Source organism: Ammospiza nelsoni, chromosome 5 (genome assembly GCF_027579445.1).
Source record: "Ammospiza nelsoni isolate bAmmNel1 chromosome 5, bAmmNel1.pri, whole genome shotgun sequence".
Lineage (NCBI taxonomy): Eukaryota > Metazoa > Chordata > Aves > Passeriformes > Passerellidae > Ammospiza > Ammospiza nelsoni.
In genome coordinates, this window is record NC_080637.1 from 46,933,744 (window position 1) to 46,956,434 (window position 22,691).

Consider the following 22,691-nt stretch of genomic DNA (forward strand, 5'->3'; position numbering starts at 1 on the left):
CTGGCAAAGAAGCCTAAGTACTTCTGAATACATAAAACTCAAGGAAGAAAGAGCACACTAACAGGCTGTGAATAATTGTGTCCAAACCTGTATTTTCTTTTTCCATTAGACTCTAATTCTTTTGATAGCAGTCAAAGCAGCTGGGAAGCTTTCCAGTTTATGCAAGAACTCACTTTTTTAATAGGCTACTTTTTCCATGTATTAATAACTAAGCACATATGCAGCCCAAACTGAACTCACAGGTGAGGAGGAGATCTGATTTCTGAGGGATATATTTGTCTTGACCAATGACTTCTTAGTCTTGTGAGATGGGAAGTCAGTTTTACAATATATAATTTCGTTCGTATTTTTAGAGTCTCTATTACTTTCTATTTTATGAAAGAGTATGGGCAAGTTCAGCACAGAATCTGTGACTGAGAATCTGTTACTGAAAGTTGTAAAAGAGCTTTTTTTGATTGTGAGAAGTTCCAGCTCAACTGTCTTGAGTGGTTTTTGCCTCTTCCTCAGACTCACTGTTTTTCCTTTGCTAAAGTACCAGGTGTTTCTCTTGAGACACCTCATTGGTAGGCATGAAGACCTTATGCACAAACTTCTGTTAAAAGTGATGTTGCATCACTAGGTTAGGAGCAGACTAAGACGAGACTCAGGCTGTGGAGAAAAGATTAGAAAAGGGACTTGATAACCTCTCAACCTCCATTCATTGTATTTTTGATGATGCTGTTCTGGTTTTTGTGCACTTTTTTCTTGGTTGAAATGGAAGACGGTCATTATTTTTTGTGACTTCTTGCACAGTAGAATTGTAAGCTGAAAATTCTGAACCTAATTTTCAGTGAACCTTTTTATAATCTTTCAGGTATTTCCCTTTGCTGGCCAAGCAGCAGCCAGATCATCCAGAGAGTGATATACTGACAAATGTTTTTGCTGTGCTGTCAGCCAAGAATCTGTCTGAGGCCACATCCAGCCTTGTGATGGACATTGCTGACAGCCTTCTCAACAGCCCAGATTTTGAACCCACGGAGCAGGTTTCCAGTCTGAGCGTGACTGACTGTGTTGTCATGGCCACTGGAGACGTGACAGAAGGTATGCCTGCCTGAGAGCTCTCAGAGACCTGTTGGGTGCTTTAGATGGAGGTGGTAGATTATAGTGAGGCTGTTCTAAGAATACTAGGGAAGTGGACCTCCCAGCAGAGATGGAAACATCAATGTACAAACTTGTCTTGTGCTCAAGAACTGTAAAGTCCTGCTTGCTTCGTGACTGATGAAGTCCACGTTTGAGTGTCAGAGTCCTGAGCACAGAGAGATTCCTTATGAAGAGATCAATGTTGACCTGTTCTGTCTGTGAAGCTTTGACTGATACAAGTTGAAGAACTGCGTTGCTGACTTGGCTCTGTGCCTAACACCAGGCTTTATATAAAGGCCCCATTCCTGTATGCACATGATCACTTTAATGTTTAGTCTGTGCTCCCTGACTGGAAAGACCTGGCATCTTTGAGAATTAATAGACAGAACAGTAGTGTGCTGTGTTTGATGCTGTGGAGACAGCATCAGTGTGCTGCTTTCACCTGCAACACTCAAAGCTAGTGGAAAGGAGTATGTGCCCCTGTTATGGCAGCTTTGATTTTACACAAGAGGTCAGTGGTGGAATAAAGAAAACCACATCTACAAATGCTCCAGTCATTTTAGATGTTGGTACTGTAGAAGAATGTCCTTGGTGCCTTCTGATAAGCCTACATATATGAGGGCTGTTACTGAAATCCATGAGGAGAGTGGTGTGTGCTTGCTTTGAGCTCATCTCAGACATGTTAGACTTGGTCTCAGCAAGTGCTGGTGCTTCTTCCCAGCCACCAGCTGCCCTGCATGTTTATAGCTCCTATTTACTAATGAAACCTCCCTTATCCTAATTTCCCCTTTGTATAGGGTTGGATCTCCCTTCTGTTTCTTGCAGCAGAGTTTCTTGGGTGTTGCTAACTGTTGTATCTCTTACAGAGCCCCTCAGCCTAGGTTGCCAGTTGGTCCTGCCTCATGTTCCTGCCATACTTCAGTACTTCAGCAAAACAATGTTAAGTATGGAGAAGGTGAAAACGAAGAAGTACAGAGCTCAAGTCAGCAAAGAGCTGAGTATACTTTCCAAGTAAGTGATTTTTAGAGCCTGAAACAGTTAAAAAGCTGGAAGGAGGGAGGAAGAAAGAGGCTTATTGTAATAGTTTCCAAATTAAAAAACACTGTGTCTCAACTTTTTAAAATTTGCAACAGTTGTAAATTGCTGCATCTGTCATTGACCTTGCTGTTTGCTGGTTATTGAGGTGATAAGTTTTCAGAAGTTGATTCTAGCTGATTTTGTTGCTGGTACTCAAACCTAGTATCTCTTGAGGTTAGAGAAAAGTGCAGAAATGTCTGTAGTCATGTGGAACTGAATGCTTAGGCTGGGACTGTGAATTTGGTAGGTATGCTCTGTTAGCCTGGATAGGCTGACAAAGCCTTGTGAAATGACACTAGTGCTGACAGACTTCTTTGCTCTGTACTGGTGATTGAAATTATATAAAAGAGTAAATTACCTTGTCCAATTCTGCAGGATCAGCAAATTCATACAAGAAAAGAGCCAGAATTCAGTGCTTGTGAGCCTTCTCATCCCTTTCCTTTATCAGACTAACATGGAGCAGGTAGGTTAAAATTATTTCCTCGCCCCTACTAAACATATGATTTTATTTTAATCAAGTATATTTGTTTATTTAAAAGTCATATACATGCCATTTCTCATTATCAGCCTGCAATCAGGTCTTCACATGTTTGTAGTCTGTTCAGAATGCAGTGCCACTGTGTGTTGATGTGCGCTACTCACCCAGAGGTGCCAGTGCCCAGACTGATTCTGTTCCCCCTTGTCATGGGGAAGGTCTGCAGAAGTTATAATGCAGTCTTTACCTTCTTTGACACTGTAGCCAATCCACCAAATTGCTTGCATTGTTTGAAGTAATTGCTCTTCTTCACTGTGTATTTTATGCACCCCAAAGCCACAGGGTCTGGACAGCAATGTGAATTTATGTGGTTGAGTGTGTGGTGTGTGTGGTGTACTGGGCAGTGCTACATTAGTCTGCTGCTGGTTGAAAGGCAAAGGCAAACCATATACAGTACTATTTTGGGGGTTTAAATCAGTGAATCATTAGGGCATCACATGTGATTGCTGTTGAGGGAACTCATACAAGAGCTTTACTGTGCAGTGGCCGGGTCCCCTCACTGGAGATACTCAAGAACTGTCTGGATGCAATCCTGTGCCAAGTGCTCTGGAATGACCCTGCTTGAGCAGGGAGAATGGACCAAATTGACCTCCGTGGTCCTTTCCCAGCCTGACCCATTCTGTGAAGTATATGGTGCTGTTAATGTTCACCTCACATATTCAAGAAAGACTGCTTTTTAAAGCTCCATTAGTTCTCCTGACCTTTGAGTCATGAGGAAAGACACATAAAAGAAGTCTTTATCGTGCTGACAGTCATCTCTTAACACTGTATTGTTTCTAATTGAGAGGCTGCAAGTACTTCTGAGAGATTTGATGATTGCATTGTGTCCTTCTAATTCTTTGTTCTCGTTCAGTATCTCTGATCTGAATGAAGTACAGCAATGTGCACTTTGTGTCTTGAAATATGTCCCAAGGAAATGAAATAATCTTGTGAGTTCTCAGTAGTTATTGAGAGTTATGTGTCTCTTTCAGGGTACCCAAATTGACATTCTGGAGACGGTGCAGAACTTGCTGAGGCATTGCTCAAACCCTACAAGCTTTCTCAAACCACTGGCAAAGCTTTTTTCTGTCATCCAGAACAAACTGTCTCGAAATAAGTTGTGCTTGGTATTTCAGGTATTGCATTTCTACATCTTTCTGTGCTTTTTTTTTAATTTGCTCTAAGAGATCAAGAACAAAGTAATAGCAGTATTTATCTTTGTGCATAAATTTAAAAACCTTTTTACTCTACTTCTTGTGTGAAGTGAAAATAACAGAATTCTATGTGATAGAAATGAATGAGCTGCACAAAGATTTGTAAAAGTTTTGGCTTACAGCCTGGTTGATGTGAACCTCGCCAAAGATCTTTAGTGTAAGAGAAGCCAAGCAAAGCACTTAAACTGCAACAAATCCTGCATGTTGATGAAATTAGAATGGATTTCAGTATCCTGAAGACAATTTTTATTTGTATTCTTCTTTCACAGTTTATAGTAGGATATTCTGTATTACTTTGAAGTGACATATAAATTCTTAGCAATAAAACACAGGAAACATACAGTGTAGATGTTTGGAAACTTAGGACTTAAAACACATATCCTCCAACTTACATGAGAAAGGCTCTTATGGAGATTCTAACAGGAGAAAGGCTAATGCTGCTGCTTATTTATTTTTTGACTGAAGTGGTAAAGTCTTGAGTTAGCCAAATTTTTAACAACTATAAAAGTTAACTGGGTTTTTATGTTTTTTAGACTTTATCTGACTTGGATGCTAAGTTGAAGTACATTACTGATGTTGTTAAGGTATGCACAGTTTTTCTCTCTGCTCCCTTTTTCTCCCAATATGGTATGATCACATTTCTGTCATTTTTCATTAACAACTTGTTGCTCTGTCTTAGCTGAATGCCTTTGATCAGCGACATCTGGATGATATCGACTTTGATGTGCGTCTGTCAGCATTTCAGTCAATCACAGCCCACATCAAGGAAATGCAAACAGTGGATACTGACTTCCTCATCCCTGTTATGCACAACTGCTTCTACACCATCCAGGTTGGCTGAATGTTCCTTCCCTTGCTATATGCACCATGTGTCCCTGATGAATCTAACTTTCAACTTACTTCCATTGGCTGGTTTTGGCACCACATAACATTCAGAAAGTATCTTTAGGTATTCTTGCAAACATGTTTTTGAAGTTTTGTCTGTTTACCTTTTCATCTGTGTGTCCCAAAAGGCAAGCACAGTGCATCACGACTTTCTGTCAGTGAGCAATGGAACTGTTTGGTCATTTGTACTGGATAAAAGGCACATTACAGGCTTGAAAGGCTGATTTTGGTTTGTTGCAGCATGTTCTGCTTGTGGGTTGTGTGGGTCTGCTGGTAAATGTAAAGGGTTTTTTCCTGATGGGTAGGTTGGGCATTAATTTGGGACTAGAACTTCTATAGGAAAGCTCTCAATAGTTTCTGAGTCTCTACAGGACTTGCTGTGTTGTATCCAGTGGTGCTGTTCTGTCCCAGCTTTTGGGTAGAGAAAGGTGTCAGAGCGAGACTCATGTGGTGCCATTTCTTCATCCTCTCAGCTCGGGGACATGGCTCTCAGTGACAACGCAAGCCTTTGCTTGACCAGTCTCATCCACCGACTGGCAGAGATCAGCCACACGGAAGATGAGTACAAGGAGCTAATCCAGCACACTCTCCTGGAGTCTGTGAGAAGGGGTCTGAAGAGTAAGACTGAGGTAAGGCAGTGGTATCTGATCACACATTTCCAGCTATCTTCATGAGATGTTTTTTGGGTGAGTTCTCAAAGTCCTCTACTGGGATAAGAAGTGCAGGTACCCACTGTAAACTTACCCTTAATATGAAACCTTATAAAATTCTGAAAGATTATAGAAATTACCTGTGTTTCTCTGCTGTTGTTCAGCTTTTCTTAGTTGAAACTCGTTTTTTGGAAGGGAGGCTTTAATTTATATGCAGCCCATAATGGGTGCATTTGTTGTTACCAAGAATTAGGACGTTTGACTGAAACACTTGTAAATGACAGCACTGCTGTTCTCAGGGGTGTGTAGCAGCCTCTCCAAGGGATACTTACCATTCACTGCTTGCTATTTTTAGAGCATCCAGCAGGACTACACATCACTGCTTTCCTGCCTCATTCAGACATTCCCAACAAATCCTGAATTCCAGGATTTGGTCCAGCTGACCAACTGCCATGATCCTGACATGGACTTCTTTGAGAACATGAAACACATGCAGGTAAAAGACAGCAGGCATTTCTTAGTGCCTCTCTTCCCCTGCCAAGCAAAAGCATCTTACTGTGAGGGGATGTTTTGCAAAGCATCTGTTTGTTGTCTGCAGAGAAATTGAACCTGTGTCATTAGATACTGTTACAAAAAAGAGGGACGTAGACATCATCAGGAGTGATTGAGAATCAAAGTTATGTTTCTGTCTATAAATGTATTGGGTTTATGGTAGCCCACAGTCAGCAGTATCCTGAACATTGCTCTGACAGGCATGGAATGGGTCTCTGTTTTTTCTGGCCTATTCCCTGCTGCTCTCTGGAGGCTCTGCAGCCCCTTCCCATTCACAAACCTTAGCAACACAAATGTTACACAGAGCCTGGTTTTTCTTGCAGTGTGAAAATACATTAATTCTTCTTCCAGAGATGCAATCTGAGAGAGTCTTTGCTATACCTGTTCTTATATGCAGTTTGCATATAAGTTGCAAGTTTTTAATTTTCTCTGGTCTTTGCATTTCATTGCAGCAGCTGCTGTTTGCAGTTGCCTCCCTTGTCTAACACCTCAAGATAGGACAGTCTTATGATTGTGAATCCACAATGCCATTGACTTGGAATATCTGTTGAGGCAAAAGGCTAGTGAAAGCCCAGAAATTTAAGGAAAAAGGCATGCCTTAGAAATTACTGTAATATGTTTATGCCATTACCTAAAACTGGGACATTTTCAGAACTGCGGGATGTAGGTGCTCTCTTGTGCTAGCTGTGACTCAAGCACCGCCTCATTCACTCTCTCCCATGTGACATGTCTCAGATCCACAGGAGAGCACGAGCTCTGAGGAAACTGGCAAAGCAGCTCACTGAAGAAAAGCTTGTGCTGTCTTCTAAATCCCTGCAGAACTACATCATGCCTTATGCTACAACTGCAATTTTCAGTGAAAAAATGCTTAAGGTAGGCTCTTGCAATTGAATGCGTCTACTTGAATATTTTCGCATTTCTTATATAGCATTTCCCTTAAAAACCTAACCCCCTTAGACAGCTGATATGTTTGTGAAGTGGGTGTCTCCATTGTAGATAAAAGTGCTGTGCTGGTATTGCTGGCAGAAAGAGGATTTGGAAGGTGCAGAAGCAGTCTGGGCCCAGTCCTGTGTCTGCTAAAAGGTTCATCTCTTAACTGTTTGGGTTAGGTTTTTTGTTTTGTTTTAGTTTTTACTTGGGGTTTTATTTGTCTTTATTTTTTTAATCAGCTTCTTATTTTCTTCCCTCTGCCTCCAAACTTTTGTCTTCCTGTTTAGTTGTGATATTCTTTGACAGTAGACTGTGGGAATATAGTCTGCATCTAGTAACAGAGGTGGGAATAAATACAGTTTTCTCTGGATTTAGAGAGAAACTGCAGGAATTGGCTGGAGACATCTGAAATCAATAGCAGCTTTGTAATTAAAATTTGAAGGCTGACATTTTTTTAGTCACTTTCACTTTCAGTGAAATTACTTGTAGTATCAGTGTGGACAGACTTTCCACCTGTGGCTTTTAAAAGCCAGGTTTCACACTTCTGTAGTTCCCTGCACACTACCAGGAGAACAGCAGACCTGCTTCTATCAAGTGAAGTAAATGTCTAATTTGCTTACTGTCAGAAATGTTCTTCTGAAGCTGAAACAATTAGAGCTCAGGCACAGGACCCAGCCCCTGCAGCAGTGCAGTCTGTGCCCCTCAGTAGAGTGACTGAGTAGCTCTTTGACCAGAGGGCAGTAAAATGTGTGGATTGAAAATTTGATAAAGAAATAGACATTTTATTTCACATCTGAAATGGGTTTATAGTTGACCAGCAATGTGCCATGTGTTTGTGGCTGGATGCCTTAACTGGTTCTTGTTCTTACTTCTTAGCACAAGTGAGCCCATAGGTTTAAGTATGTGAGAAAAGTTAAAAGTGTACAGAATAATTTGGAGGAAGTGGGTCTGGAGATCTGCTTGATAGACTGTGATTTTTTTTTCCTTACTTGATGCTCAGGAGGAGATGTAAAAATACTGAATCCCAACATCCCCACTAGACTAGACATTACTTCTTTCTTTTGTTGCTTTGGATGAAGAATGCTGCAGACACGTGGTCATTGTGAATGCTAACAGCAGCTGAATTTCTCTCTTTTGAGCAGCATGAAAACATGGTAACAGCCTCAGTTGAAGTTGTTGGAGCTGTCTGCCGACACCTTTCGTGGTCAGCCTATTTGTACCACTTAAAGCACTTCATCCACGTCTTGCAAACAGGACAGATCGGTACGAAGCTGGGAGTCAGGTGGGTACCACAAGCACTACTGCTCTGGGTTTCTCCAAAGACTGCTTAGGCACAGTTCAGTGTTTTTAGGAGCATCTCATGGACTTTGGCCTCTTCTCTGAGGTGAGAGATTGCTGGCTTTGAGGTGGACTTAGGCGAGTGAAGGTGGGCATGGCTTGCTGCCTGGCGCTATGAAGTTTTAGCAAATTGTTACTTTGTTATACCATGTCTCACTGAAGGCATGGCAGCAGTTCTGTCAGGCTGTCCCTGCTCCTGGGACACCTCTGTTGCTCCAGTTCCACTCTCTGTGAGGTTTCACATTGAGCTGGGTAACAGAATATGTGTGCAGCTGAGAAGTAACCAGTTTTTATTTTCTGGGGTTTTTCAGGATAAACATCCTTATGGTGCAATGTCACTAAATCTGATGTTTTCCAAAAAGTGCCTGTAAGATTTTTCTGTTGTATATGCATCCTCTTGTTTTTGTGCAGAGGGCTGATCTTTCTTCATGTTTTCCTTCTGCAGCTTGTTAGAGACAGTGCTGGAAGCCTTTCACTTTGACCATAAAACACTTGAAAAGCAGCTTGTGACCATTGACAACCAAGGTGAGCTTTTTGTGTCTGCTTGTAAAAACACTCCTCAGACTGCTCAAATGCAGCTAATCAAAGTTTTGTGGTTTACTCTTGACATCAGCAACTTCCTTTTTTTTAAATGGGCATCTTGGAAGCTAGCGTTGACTTGTCTCCTCAGGAGTAGTGCAGATTTTCCTCCGGTGTGTTGACAAAGTCAGGAGAGGTTTAGGGTATCACGTCCACATTACCACTCCATCCCAGGCTTCTGTAAGCCAAAACAGCCCAGAACCTGTGTGGTTTTCATGGTTATCTGCAGCCAAGATGTCCTCACCTTGCTTCCCTTGCCATTGCATGGGACAAAGTTGTATCTTCAGCTTCTTCACTATTGTGGTTACCTATGTTGGGACCTTTGGGTGATGGAGGAGGATGTCTCACAGCTGTGCTTGTCAGTAGCTCTTGCCTTGTGAAATCCTCAGTTTTAAGTGAATGGCAGTTCTCTGCAGTTCAGGCACATTGACCTTTGCTCAGCTGACTACGGGGTTCAGACACAGAGTAGTGAAATCTTTGCTTTAAACCTGGCCCTGAGGGTGCTTATCAGAAACCAGCAAGCCAAAGCTTCTTTACCCAGTAGAAGCCTGGTGCTTATTGGTGGTTTGCTGTCACTGGTGGTAGGTAGGAGCTTTATGTAGAACCAAGCTGTCACAGGAGTCTCAATTAAGGGCTCAAGTTTTGTGTTCTCCTGTATTTACCTGTACTTTTGGCAATTACTTGATAGAAGCTGCTGCCGTGGACCTCGAGCCAGTGGTGGAGGCTGAAGAAGCCATGGAGGTGGAGCAGAGTGAAGGGGAAGAGGAGGAGGTTGAAGAAAAGAATGGGAAGAATCTCTCTGAGAAGCCAGTAGAACCTGAGCAAGCAGCTGAGCCATCTGAAAATGCTGAACAAGTGCCCAAACCCGTTTCGTTCTTACCCCGAAATAAAGAGGAGCTTCAGTGTCTGATCCAACACATTCAAGAAACAGTTACAGTCAACATCTTGCCTAAATTGCACAGGTGTATTGTTGCAAAGGTGAGGAGCTGACATTTGAAAGGTCCTTTGTAGGCTGCTACTTTAAGGATTGGGATACTACTTCAGAGCCAGTGAAAAAGCAACATATTTTTAAAAACTGGACACAACGAGAGAGACCATCTGAAAGCACAAAAAAGGCTTCATGCCCTTTGCTGAGTCGTGGAGATTACTGACAGACCTTCTGGTCAGTGTGGATGTGGTGTCCTAACTTCCCTGCTGAGAACTGTCTCAAACTACACAAGTGAAATGATTCACTTTGTCCAACCTCTTGAAGAGTTCTCAGCCACTTGCTTGCACCAGCCTAGTTTCTGTATTGAAAACAGGGATTTATCTCACCTGTCCTTTAGCTGTCTGGGTTTTTCCTGCAGTCATCAGAGGAGAGCAGCCTGCCATACTGGCGTCTTATAGGGTTTGTTGAGAAAAACCAGAGTTCGTTTCTGTGTATTAAAAGTGCATTATGTCTTGCTCTCTTAAAAAGGTTAAAAGAGATGAGGAGCACAAGCTTGTGAAATCCAATGTTGTGAATGATGATGAGGTAGTTCGTGTTCCATTAGCTTTTGCAATGGTCAGAATGATGCAGTGTCTTCCCCAGGAAGTGATGGAAGCCAACCTACCAAGGTAAATCCCAGTGGGGCTCCTTACATCCCAGTGGGGCTGTTCATTGTGCAGGGAAGGAGTGCAGGCACCTTTCTCAAGCTGTGGTTACATACACGACTAAAGTCATGAGGGACATCCTAACAGACCTTCTTCTGGAAATTCCTGTTCCTAGGGACATGCACCTCTGCACCTCAGCATTTAACTGCTGTAAATCCTGACCCAAGAGCAGAGCTGTGAATCAAGGTGCAGAGGCAGGGCTGGTTGTGCTGGGGAAAGAATAATGTACAAAAAGAAAAGATAATCAGTAGAATGTCCTGGAGGGCAGTATGTGTGTGTATGCCTATAAAACCTCTCTGTGAGTCTGGCTGCGAGTACAGCTGTGGTTGTGAAACAGTCCTGAAAAGCAGCCTCCTTAGCAGGGTAATTAGTTCTGCTCTGCTTGGAGATGGACAAAGCTGTCTATCTTTGTTTCCAGCATCCTACTGAAAGTCTGCACATTCCTGAGAAACAGATTTCAGGAAATACGGGACATTGCCCGCAACACCCTCATTAAAATCATGGAAGTGTTGGGAGTGCACTACCTTCTGTATATCCTAAAGGAGATGCGGTCTGCACTCATCCATGGCTACCAGGTAATGCTGAAATTCTTCCTCTTCTGTTCTCTGTAGGCTTTTTTTCTAATATATTGGGAGGAGAATCCAGAGGGAAGTTGCTATTGGAATTGTTTTGCACTGGTAGAATAGCTTGGCATAATACAAGTAAATATTGTTGCTAATGCCTACATCAGTCTTTGTTTTGCCTTGCAAAGTCAAGTCAAATAAGGGTCTGTACCCTCAAAGAACTGAGAGTCTAAGCCATTTTCCTAGTGAAGAGTTGGGGTCTGAAGGGGAAGGATGAATTTCTGATTCCAGTAAGATTAGAGGAAATCTTTCCATAAGGTCATGAGGGCTAAACAGTATCTGGGGGGAGTTGCCAAAGAGACTGCACAGGCAGTGTGTGGTGATGCTAGTTGAAGGATTGCTTCCTAGATCCAGAGCCAAGGCTCTGACTATTAATTCATCTTTCCTCTTTCCATGGTTTGGGTTAAGAATAATTTTTCATGTGAATTACCACAGTGGAGTAGCATGGGCTTCTAGCTGCTGTAACAGTGAAAGAATCAATTAGAGCAACCTAAGTATATCAGTAAAAGCCCTGGGGAGAGAGGAGATTCCAGCCCTCTTGCCAGTATGGCGTGGGATAGGGATCCTTTTTCTCTTGCTACTACATAGATTATCATCCTCCCAGTGTCTTTTTTTCCTGTAATGAAAGCTCAAGTGCAGTATGTGTCTTGTGATGTCTCTGGTATGGGAGTGTCCCCATGCAGTATGATTAATGAGGTCAATGCAGAGGTTTGGAATGATCTGTTCTCTTTTTCTGTAGCTCCATGTGCTGACTTTCACTGTGAACCTGTTACTGAAGGGCCTTACTACCAGGCTCAGTGCTGGTGATTTGGACCCCTGCTTGGATATCCTGATTGAGGTAAAAGCTGTTCAAAGCTAAAAGAAAAAGCATCATGAAGTGCTTGTGACATAATCTAGGAGGGGAAGGTTTTGTGTAGGTTGTCTCTGATTTGATGGCAAACTAGGCTGTTGTGTGTGTACTGCCAAGGAAGGAGGCACCAGTAGGCCCTGTTGTAGATGGGAATCAAGAGAAGGCAAGTATCTCTGGGGCTGTATCCTGAGCCCTGCATCTTGAGAGGGGATGGATTTAAGATTGACACCTACCTGTGTTTTCCTGTACTCTAAATGGCTGAGCAAGTCAGCAGACGTACTCAGTGCAGTCCACAGAGCCCAGGAACTCAGCTGGCCACACAGATGGGGTATAGTGGGATGCATTGATCTGACTGCAGTCCCAGTCCTTGTGTCACAACACCACAGAGGGGTGTGAGAACAGTCTCATCTGGTGTACTTAAACAAGGATGTTCTGTGTTGACAAAGGAAAGATAGGTGTGATTTGTAGGAAACGTGGAGAATTGTTTTTTTCTGTGAGTGGGGAAAAATAGTGTTGTTCTGTTGCTACTGGAGAAACCTGCTTTTCTTCAATCATTCATTTCTCTTGCCTGTTTTCCAAAGATTTTCAACCAAGAGTTGTTTGGGAATGTAGCTGAAGAGAAAGAAGTGAAGGGTATTGTCTCCAAGGTCATGGAAGCACGCAAAAACAAGAGCTACGATTCCTATGAAATTCTTGGGAAGTTCATAGGAAGGGGCCAGGTGACAAAACTTATTGTGCCACTGAAGGAGGTAAGAAAAGTCAGCCAGTCTCACAAACTGTGACCACTCTCAATTCTGTAAGGTGATTCTAGAGTCTCTGGGTGGCTACTTTGAAGTCACCTGTGGAATCTTGCTTTGGCTTCCCAATTTCCTTTAGGAAAGCAGTGAGACTTTACTGTTGATATCAGGGCAGGGAGTGGCATTCTGGGAAGCTTTTAACTGCTGCTCAAGTGGATACATCCCACTTTGAGTTCTCCATGCACTCTCCCTCTGCCCACTCTTCTTTCCTCTGGAGCTTAGAAATCCTGCAAGGCTGTTTTGTGGTTTAAGCTCTTGTGCTTGGAGGAAATGTCAACAAAATGTATCCAGGGTCTATCCGTGTGCAATAATTGCCTTTTCAAAGATGCAGATTTTTTAGCAGAGTGCAAATTCACACAGGAATGGAACCCTGATTTGCTCATTAGCTCTTGTGTCCTGGTGGCTGTAGCTGAACTGGCTGGAGGCTGACAGGAGCAATGGGCAGGGATGTTGGTGCAGAGCTGAGGCAATGGGATGCTATTCACCTAAAGAGCTGGAGACTGTGACAACATGATGAGAGAGAAATTGATCTAGTTGCTCCCATGATTTCTGATTACAGATAATTGCCATCAGGCTGTCCTCTTAAATTCTCATGGTTTTACCTTTGCAGACTCTGGAGAGCACCACAAGCTTGAAGATAGTCCGGAAGGTGCATGAGGCACTGCGTCACATCATGGCAGGGCTCATCTTCAACTCAGACATGAATGCAGAATCCCTCCTCCTCCTCAGTCATGGTCTCATCAGTGAAAATTTGCCTCTGCTCACTGAGAAGGCCAAGTGAGTTCCTGGGTGTTGTTCAGATGGTCTGGTATTGGTTTGCTTGCAGAAATGGCAGTTCTCAAATCCAACTGATCAAATGCATGAGAGTTTAATTACTTTCATTCCCCTTTTGTTTTCAGTGTAACTAAATCATTTGTGCAGTTACAGGGCAAAAAGAAAGCTTAGTAATGAGAGTTAGCATTTGTGGAACTCGTGGGAGTCTTCTCTTGCAAGGTCTCTTGACCTTCAGCAAGGCTTTTTCACTGTCTGATGAGTTGATAACATGCATTAGGATGTTAGGATGGAGGAACAATGAACAGTGTTTAGAAGCAGGCTGCAAACATTTCCATGGGGCCAAGGAACAAGGAAAAACATGGTCTTCATTGCTTTGCTGCTGGGGCAGACGATGAGGAGAACCATCAGATTTTCTCTCCATCTGGTGGAGTAACTGTTCAGAGCTAGGTTTAGGTGTCCTGCATTTGGTGTTATGTAGGCTGGCTTTCTCTAGAAGTCTGCTGTTTGCCGACTTCTTGGAGCAGTGTTTGTAAGCCACCAGTAACTGATGTAATGATCAGTAAAGAAGAGCAGTGAGTAGTGGCAGGATGTGTATTTGCTTGAAGGAACTTCCAAAGTTGATCTGTCCACTAAGAAAAAAGTGAGGATGTTATACTCATGATTGTGTGTTTGTTATCTCTGGAATAGTGGCATTGTTCTCAAGTCTGAGTCCTGTCTGTCAGGCTGCTTTCAAACTGATTTTATTTCATTGTGGGCCATCTGTGACCTGCTTTTGCTTGCTATGTGGGAAGCAGCTGAACACAGTTCAGCTCCTTTTACTCCCAACAGCAGGATTGTTGTGGAGAGGGTTCATATCTGAATATTTTATTTGCCATGCATACACTTTTCAGGAAAAAAGCTGCCCCTCCTCCAGACCCTCGGCTGCAACCAGAGAGCTGCCTGCTGCTCCAGCCCACTCCCACAAGAGGAGGGCAGAAAGCTCGTGTCAGCAGCAGGACTAACACATATATCCTGGTTGATTCAGGACTTCGGGTAAGATCTCCTCAGATAAAAAACTTTACATTCAAAATTTTGTTAAGGGTATGCAAAGGAAAGTATTCTGGATATATTGTTTTAATAGCACAGCCGTTAGCCTTAACTTCACTTTGTATATTGTAACTCCAGTGGTGCTTTTAGAGATTTTTTTTAAGTGCCTGTTGAAGTATTTGGGTGAGATATGGCATAAGTTCTACTATAACCTGAAACAGTTGTGGGACCTTACTTGACTCTTTTGTGTTCTGGCTGACTTTGAGATGAATGTCCTGATTTTCCTATTGCAGCTACTGCACATGAGCCTGAAGAGATCCAAAGTAAATTCTTCTGAGGAACATGCTTTGGAAATGCTAGACCCTTTTGTTCAGCTGCTTATAGACTGCCTGAAATCTATGGATGTCAAGGTACAATTCTGAGCTGAAGTCTGTGTGTTCTGTCTGCTGTACTAAGAGTCCTGCCCACAAATGTCATCTTGCAGTTGACTTGCAAGAGGAGAGAAAGCCACCAGGTTTTCAAACCTGCTTTAATAGGTGTGCAGATTAAATTGTTTGAGGACATGTAATCCCAAGGGAATCTTGTGGCTGATGGAGGACTGAATACTCTGCTCTGTGTTGCAGGGGGCAAGTTCTAGAGAACATTCATAAGAGGAACTTAGAGAGTGTCTATGAGGATGTTCATGAGATCCTGTGGGTGCTGGGAGCAGTGTTCTCACAACTGTGGTTTCTTCTGATCCAACTCCAAAGTCTTCATTCCTAGCACTGTAGGCAGCCACTTTTTGGGACAGCTTTTGGTTTGAGTGAGCGTAGAGCCCAAGAGTGGAAGGCATACCTCGTACCCTGTCAGATACTTGGAGTGGGGCTTTCCATGTCTTGAAGGCAGCTCTGCTTCATATCTTTACCTGATAAAATCAAAGTTATAGAATATTGAAGTCACAGATAGTGCTTTCAGAACTGAGAAACCCTTGTGTTACCCATGAATGGTTTGAAAGAGGTTGAGTTTGTTAGCTAACTGCCTTTTACCACTGTTGTAGATAGCCTGACCATGTCTGTAAAACAGTGAGAAGTGTTCTCTCAATGTCTCTGTACCCACGTGCTGTCCTTCGGCTCTTTCTTCCAGGTGATAACTGGTGCTCTGCAGTCCTTGGTATGGATTTTAAAGTTCCCTTTGCCTTCTGTCAGTACAAATATGGAGTCACTGATCAAGCAGCTTTTCCTCTTGCTGAAAGAGTTTGCCAAGACAGGAATAGCCAAAGGCCAGAATTTCCACCTGGTTGTGAGCTGTTTCAAAGTAAGTCAGACCCAGCTCTGCTCATTTCTGCTTTAGGATTAGCTTTCTAGAATGAGACTCTTCCAGCTACAGATCCCTCCTGCAGCTGTCCTTGGAGAGGTAGTCTGGAGATCACAAGCTAGTGAGGAATGTGTGGCCTTGCTTATTCTTTCCCAAATACAAACCTAAAGATAGTTGCTCCCTAAAAATGCACAGCTTGTATCTGAAGAAATGTCTTTATAGAAACATGTTTGCCTTCTTTCTTCATTTTAGTAGTATCTTGTTCCACCTGAGTAAATCCTGGTAACTGAATTGAGACGTGGGAAGGGTACAATTCACTTGTTTACTTTTGTCTCACAATTGCCATCTGAAAGCAAAATGTGATGAGAATAGTGTTGGCCACTATGTTCTAGAGCAGCAGTTTGTCTTTTCAGGCTGAAGTTGTATAAATCAAGTCAACTTTGGTGTGCACCTTTATTTTATGGCATTGCATGTGTACTGACAATGTGCAATTTGATTTTGTAGTGTGTAACAATACTTGTGAAGAATGTAAAGAGTCAGATAACAAGCAAGCAGCTCCAAGTGTTGCTTGGCTTTGCTGAAGAAGACATTTATGATTCATCACGCCAAGCCACTGCCTTTGGCCTTCTCAAGGTATTTCTGTGCAGCAGCTGTGGGTATTCTGTGAGCCACTGGAACAGCAGTGATTCTGCTTCCTGGTGAAAGACTCTACATTCTCACATCAGGAACAGGCTGCAGATGCTGTTGAAGCTCTCTGTTATAAGACAGGAAAAGTCAACAACATTTTACTGTTTGACTTGTAGTCCCTGTTTAAAAGTGTTTGGGAGGTTGTTTTGTACACAGTGCATATGTGGATGTATTTGGATCTGTTTCTCCTAAAGAATCAACATCTCTGGTCATTAGCTCAGATATTCTGTATTGCCCAAAAGAAACAGATATGGATGTGTAAAGTGTAAGCCATCTTTTGTTTTGGTTTTTTTTTTTTCCTTTGAGTTGCACTTTCTGTGTGTGAGAAAGTCTGTGTTAAGGTACCACCTGAGACCAGTGTTGTCTGGGTTGTAGACACTGTATAAGCAGAATGATGTGACTCCAGCTGTGCTTTCGCATTTTCAGGCTATTTTATCCAGGAAGCTGATTGTCCCTGAAATTGATGATGTGCTGCAGAAGGTTGCCCAGCTGGCCATCACGGGTCAGAGTGAGCCAGTGCGAGTCCAGTGCAGGCAGGTTGGTGAAGAGTTTCTCACTTTATTTACAGCTGTCTAACAGGCCATAGGGCTTAATGTGGCCATCCTGTCTCTCACAGACATGTGCCTTGGCCCTGCTGAACCCTGAACTCTATTTCCCCTTCTTTACTGATCTTTATTCTCCTTGTTATCTGGCTTCAGTTCTTGAGACTGGTGCATAGCAGAATCACAGACTCCTTGCCTATAGTGAGACTGTGGCATGCCTTCATAGAACTGTAAAATTGTTTAGGTTTAAGGTCATAGAGTCTAACCCTTAACCCAGCACTGCCCCATCCACCACTAAGCCATGTCCCTGAGTGGCACATTTATAATTCTTTTAAATACCTCCAGCCTGTTTTAAATAATCCACCACTTCCCAGGGCAGCCAATTCTGGTGCTTGACCACCTTTTCAGTGCAGAATTTTTTCCTAATATTCAATCTATACTTCCCCTGGCAAAACATGAGGCCATTTCCTCTTGTCCTGTCACTTGTCATGTGGGAGAAGAGACCAATCCCCACCTGGCTACAGCCTCCTTTCAGGCAGGTGTAGGGAGTGATGAGGTCTCTCCTGAGACTCCTCTTCTCCAGGCCAAACAATCTCAGCTTCCTCAGCCACTCTTCATAAGACTTGTGCTCCATACCCTTCTCCAGCTTCATTACTGCTCAGCACCTCAATGTCTTTTTTGCTGTGAGAAGCCCAAAAATGAACACAGTACTTGAGGTGCAACGTCACCAGTGCCAACTACAGGAGAGCTGCTTAGCAACAATGACATGATCCTTCCTCTGGAGGCTTTTAAGCCAGTGTAACTAAGCTTTGCTCTTTTTTAAGCCCCAGGATAAGCAAATTTGCCACAAATCCATAATTGCTTTCCTCTACTTCCTCATTCTTTCCAAAGTAAAACCCACTGAAAGACAGGACTGGTTACTTTGTCTCAAGCATTGGGATATAGGTGCAGCAGGATCAGGAAATGTAGCTTTCATAGTTACAGGATGGATTTGGAAGGATGCAGGATCTCTTCACAGATGCCTGTAGTATTTTAAAAACTGATCCTGTTCCAGACACAGACCTTGGCAGCAGTTGTTGACCCTTTGTATAATAGGAACAGGATGAAAGGGATGATTCTCATAAGTTTGCTGCTCCATCACTAAATTGTCTTCATAACCTTTTTACAAGCTTACCTGAGTGTTTATTTTAACTCCTCTCTGTATTGTTTTTTCTTTCTAGATTTACTTAAAATACATTCTGGATTACCCTCTTGGTGACAAACTGAAACCCAGTTTGGATTTCATGCTTGCACAGCTGGAGTGAGTTTATATTCCTGACTTGTAGTCACTGTTCTGTGAGAACAGAACTTTGTTTTTAAAAATGATTCTAGTATGCCAAAAAGCTCTTTGTAATGAGCAGAAGGCATGGATGAAGTCTTTATTTTCCTACTTGTAAAACACTTCCCATTTCCCAAGTCTGGCTGTTTGATGAAGCAAATGCTTTTTTCTTATCCCTGTTTCACTGCTAATATCGTTCTTTATCTGTTTGTAAGCAAAAGTTCTATTGTGTGCTCAGTGGTTTACCACCTCCACTGGTTGTGAGTCATCATAAAGTCGCCCTAGGACACAGGTGAAATGGAACATCCAGGAGGAATAAGGGAAGGTGCATTTTTAGGGGACTGCTGTCCCATGGCAGTGTCTCAAATGCAATTGCAGGCACAGTTAAAACAACTGTACCAATTCTGCCAGTGTTGTGCCTCCAACCTCCTGCCGAGCTTTGCCCCTCCCTTGCTCAAGGTGACAGCAGTTACCAGGTTCCCCAGCACAGTGTGGCTGTGCTGACTCAAGTGGGCTGGAGTCAGCACTTCCTGGGCTGTTTGTGTCCCTGTGCTCATTCTCTGACAGACAGAGCTCTTGTCCATGGTATCAGGCCAGGTCTGGTAGCTGTTGTAGAAGGATCCCTATCAGTGCGTGTTTCTGGAATTGGTTGTTGTTAAATTGTTGGCAACTTCATAGGGGAATTAACTCATTCCTAACAGTTAATCCTTTATTTCTTCCCAGGTATGAGTATGAAACTGGGAGGGAATCTGCACTGGAGATGATTGCGTACCTCCTCGACACATTCCCGCAGGTAACAAGCACCCCCTGGTGTTCCAAGAATCAGGCAGTTACTGTGGGTTGCAGTAACAGCACTTTCCAAGCAGTTTATTTTGGAAGCACTTGCTAGTTCCTATTATCTCTTATCATGAGCAGAACATTCACTTATCTCCAAAGAACTGGGCTTTGCTCCAAAAGAGGAATGACATGCTGGAAAGTCTGCAGTACTTCTTTGCCTAATGTGCTCTGTTTGCAAGTAAAATAAAGCTGTGTCAGCTGGAGTTTGGATAAACTCAATCGTGATTTATGGCAGGAAGAAACACAACCAGATTAGGAAACAGACTAGGAATAGAAAGTGAGAGTTTTCTCACTGTAAGGGTTTTTCAATATTCATGAGAGATTGTTGATAGAACTGGTGTGTTCTGTTTGATTGGCCTGACTGGAGAGGAAGGGCTTCTCAGTGGGGTGGATCAGCATGAAAGCTAAAAAATAACTGTGTGTCTATACAGGATCACATAGGCAAAATCCTAAGCTGCCTTGAATCTTTGCAGCTGGAGCTTAACTGTGCATTCAGGACACTGGGAGAAATGCAATCAAGCAAGAATTTGGAAGGAAGAGAAATTCTGCACAGTAAGCTGTGCTTCAGCACTGCCCGATGATTTAATATTTCATATTGGTTCCTGGGAACTCTTTAAGGTGGCAAAGAGCTGCAGTCTCTGAGAGAAGGACATTTGGCTATTGCTGCAATGCTGAGGACTTCAGCCTGTTTCAGTGAGAGCTGGGCATGAAGATGCCCTTTAAGGTTTCACACTCACTTTGCTGACCCAGGGATATGGTAGCAAGTCAGAGTCAGAGCAGGGCTGGGGCTGCTGTAAACTCCCTGTGTGCTCCAACAACAAGGTCATCCCATTTTAGCAGTTCAGCTGCCTTAACATGAACCTACTCAGGGCTAACACTGCTCCTGAATATAGTGCAGCAAATACTCCTCTTTTTATCTTTAAATGCCAGAAGCTGCTTGGGTATTTTTGTTGATAATGGTTGTTTCTTTCTAGGATCTCCTGCACAAATACTGTGGGCTGTTTTTTGTCTCTCTTTGTATGATGATGATAAATGATGACTCAGCCAAATGCAAAAAGATGGCGGCTTTGACATGTAAATCTCTTCTCCGTAAGATCAGCAATGAAAAACAAGATCTGATGTTTTCACTGGTCACTGAGTGGTTTCACAGCAAAAAGGTACTCTTTCATCTTTTCACTGACCAGGTCTGAACTCTGTTGGAGAGTAAGATTAAGGCAAGTGAGAGATTGCTAGTACCAGAGCTGGTGGGTTGGTGGATTAGTTGTTCCTGACTTAGAGAGCAAGAAATGGTACAGCTTCATAAAGCTGCACAAATATAGGGACCTGCTGATGCTTTAAGTCAACCTACAGACTCCTCGCAGCTGCATTTTGCAGCTCTCTAACAGTTCCACTTTTGGCTCAGTGTAATCTTTGCTCAGGTTAGAGTTTTGAGCAAATTCCTTAAAGTTTTCCTGATCCCAGCATTTTGTGCTGACATTATCTCAGACATGCTTCGTTCTGTTGCTGGCAACTGGAAGGCAGCAAACCTGGTCTTCAAGATCTGCTGTTTGGATCTGGGTGCTTGGGTGACAAGCTGTCCTCTAGCTGAACCCAGGTTCTGTCCCTCTACACTAGTAGAGTTAGCATTCTTCAACACTTCATGGTTTCCATCCTAGGATGTTCAGTTTTGGTTTGTAACTGTAAGCTGCCTGTTGCATTGTGAAGGGTTGAAAAGTAACTCCCAGATTTCTGCAGTTGGGATTTCAGCAGTTCTGGCATTCAGTTTTAGGGTGCATTCCCAGGGATAACTTGTGCTGCCAGGTGCTTTTATACCTTGCTGGCAGCATCTCCTTTTTCAGTATACTCTGAAAACCAGCTTCTCTTAAGGTGCTGTTTCTACAGGCAGAAAGTAAGGGTTGCTACCAGCTCCTGCACTTGGGAGCTGCAAGATTTGATTATAAGAGTTAATTTTTTGTTATTTTTTGTGTGTCAGAGCTCACACAGGAGGTTGGCTGCCCAGGCATGCGGTTTGTTTGTTGAAGTGGATGGAGTAATGTTTGAACGGCGCCTTGCAGCAGTCCTCACTTTGATTGAAAAAGAAATCAACCCAAGAAGATTTGAAAATGTAAGTAACTTTTCTCCATGCATGAAGCTCAAGGGAAGAGAATTAAAAAAAAAATGAAAAAAGGGAAAAAATGTAGGAGAGATTTAATGATTGAACTTAACTGTTCAAGACTGAGGAAAGACACAAAACACACACATCTGTTCTGAAGAGGACCTCACTGACCTAGAACCTTATTTTTTGCCTGTAAGCCCAAATTTGATGTCATATGTCACAGCACAAGGGGAATAAAAACTTTGCAAAGCCACCTGGCCTGAGCCTGCAACTGTGCAGTGTAACCAGCAGATATATTGTTCCTTGCAGTGTGGGAAATGTGTCTGCTAGCTGCAGAGATTTGTGTAAGCATTGATTTCAGGAGTGCATGGCATGGGACTCTGCTTTGTCCAGTGTTATCTACAGCTTTAACTTTCAAAGTACTTCCTCTACTTTAAGACCATGATTTTGTTGTATGGAAGATCTTTTTAGTTTACTTGATTAACTCAGAATAACAAGGCTGCCTCAGATTCTACTTGGCATGTGATAATCCCAAAGGGATCCCAGTCACTGTGCCTGGGGAGTGGCCATGAATGTTACTTATGTTCAGCATGCTGCCCTTGCACAAGAGAGAAGAGACTCTCAGATCTGTAAATTGGCAAGAGATGAAAATAAAATACCTGCAGTGAGGAGAAATTTGGTGTAATCACACCCTTTGCTGTGACGTGTACTGACATCAAGCCAGCTGGTGGTTGCAGGCAGGGTGAGGCCCACAGGCAGTACACACAGTGTTGTCATAACAACTCAGGGCTTCCCAGGTGATACAGACAAACCTGCACTCAGCTGGGCTCTGATGAGAATCAAATCTGCAGAAGTACATGCACAGACATAATGTGTGTAATTGCTTGCATTTAGAAACCCAGCAGTTTGTTACAGTCATGTCTGTATGAAAAGCAAGAAGGATGATTCTAATACAATCTCCTGCAGAGATTGTCTCCAGAGGAAATGCTTCAGTGGAGGTGCTTCTGTTCTGTTTACATTGGGAATTGGGTACAAGTCAGTCTTCTGGCTCTTTTTGAACGGTTGATCTGAAATTTATTTAGCCAGGACTAATCAGGACTGTCCTCAGGTTCTCATAAGTATCTTTCTTGACTTGCTGATTTTATTAGATAACTGAAGAAGAAGAGGAGAAGGCTGCAGATAGGCTGCTATTCAGCTTTCTTGTGCTGGTAAAAAAGCTAATCACAGAGTGCAACTTGACTCAGTTAACCAAGCACAGTGATGTTGTGAGCAGGATCTGGGGTAAGTATCATTCAGGAGTTAGTACAGCTGTGCTCCAAGAAAGATTCTTTGTGTGCCTTGTGGTTTTTCACACGCTAA

At 42.9% G+C, this 22,691-nt stretch overlaps 1 protein-coding gene across 1 annotated transcript in view; it reads left to right on the forward strand.

The window, feature by feature from the left end:
- Positions 1–22,691, forward strand: part of UTP20 (UTP20 small subunit processome component) — a 62,854-nt gene that overhangs the window by 35,624 nt on the left and 4,539 nt on the right. Inside the window, exons 30-56 of the mRNA XM_059471943.1 lie at positions 854–1,080; positions 1,986–2,130; positions 2,572–2,659; positions 3,703–3,846; positions 4,458–4,508; positions 4,604–4,756; positions 5,283–5,438; positions 5,815–5,955; positions 6,747–6,884; positions 8,084–8,223; positions 8,725–8,804; positions 9,547–9,836; positions 10,315–10,454; positions 10,909–11,065; positions 11,853–11,951; positions 12,545–12,712; positions 13,371–13,537; positions 14,425–14,566; positions 14,854–14,970; positions 15,683–15,853; positions 16,358–16,486; positions 16,967–17,077; positions 18,303–18,382; positions 19,124–19,193; positions 20,212–20,394; positions 21,210–21,341; positions 22,481–22,613. Coding sequence (XP_059327926.1) covers positions 854–1,080; positions 1,986–2,130; positions 2,572–2,659; positions 3,703–3,846; positions 4,458–4,508; positions 4,604–4,756; positions 5,283–5,438; positions 5,815–5,955; positions 6,747–6,884; positions 8,084–8,223; positions 8,725–8,804; positions 9,547–9,836; positions 10,315–10,454; positions 10,909–11,065; positions 11,853–11,951; positions 12,545–12,712; positions 13,371–13,537; positions 14,425–14,566; positions 14,854–14,970; positions 15,683–15,853; positions 16,358–16,486; positions 16,967–17,077; positions 18,303–18,382; positions 19,124–19,193; positions 20,212–20,394; positions 21,210–21,341; positions 22,481–22,613 — 3,752 coding nt within the window. The remainder of the gene's footprint in view (positions 1–853; positions 1,081–1,985; positions 2,131–2,571; positions 2,660–3,702; positions 3,847–4,457; positions 4,509–4,603; positions 4,757–5,282; positions 5,439–5,814; positions 5,956–6,746; positions 6,885–8,083; positions 8,224–8,724; positions 8,805–9,546; positions 9,837–10,314; positions 10,455–10,908; positions 11,066–11,852; positions 11,952–12,544; positions 12,713–13,370; positions 13,538–14,424; positions 14,567–14,853; positions 14,971–15,682; positions 15,854–16,357; positions 16,487–16,966; positions 17,078–18,302; positions 18,383–19,123; positions 19,194–20,211; positions 20,395–21,209; positions 21,342–22,480; positions 22,614–22,691) is intronic.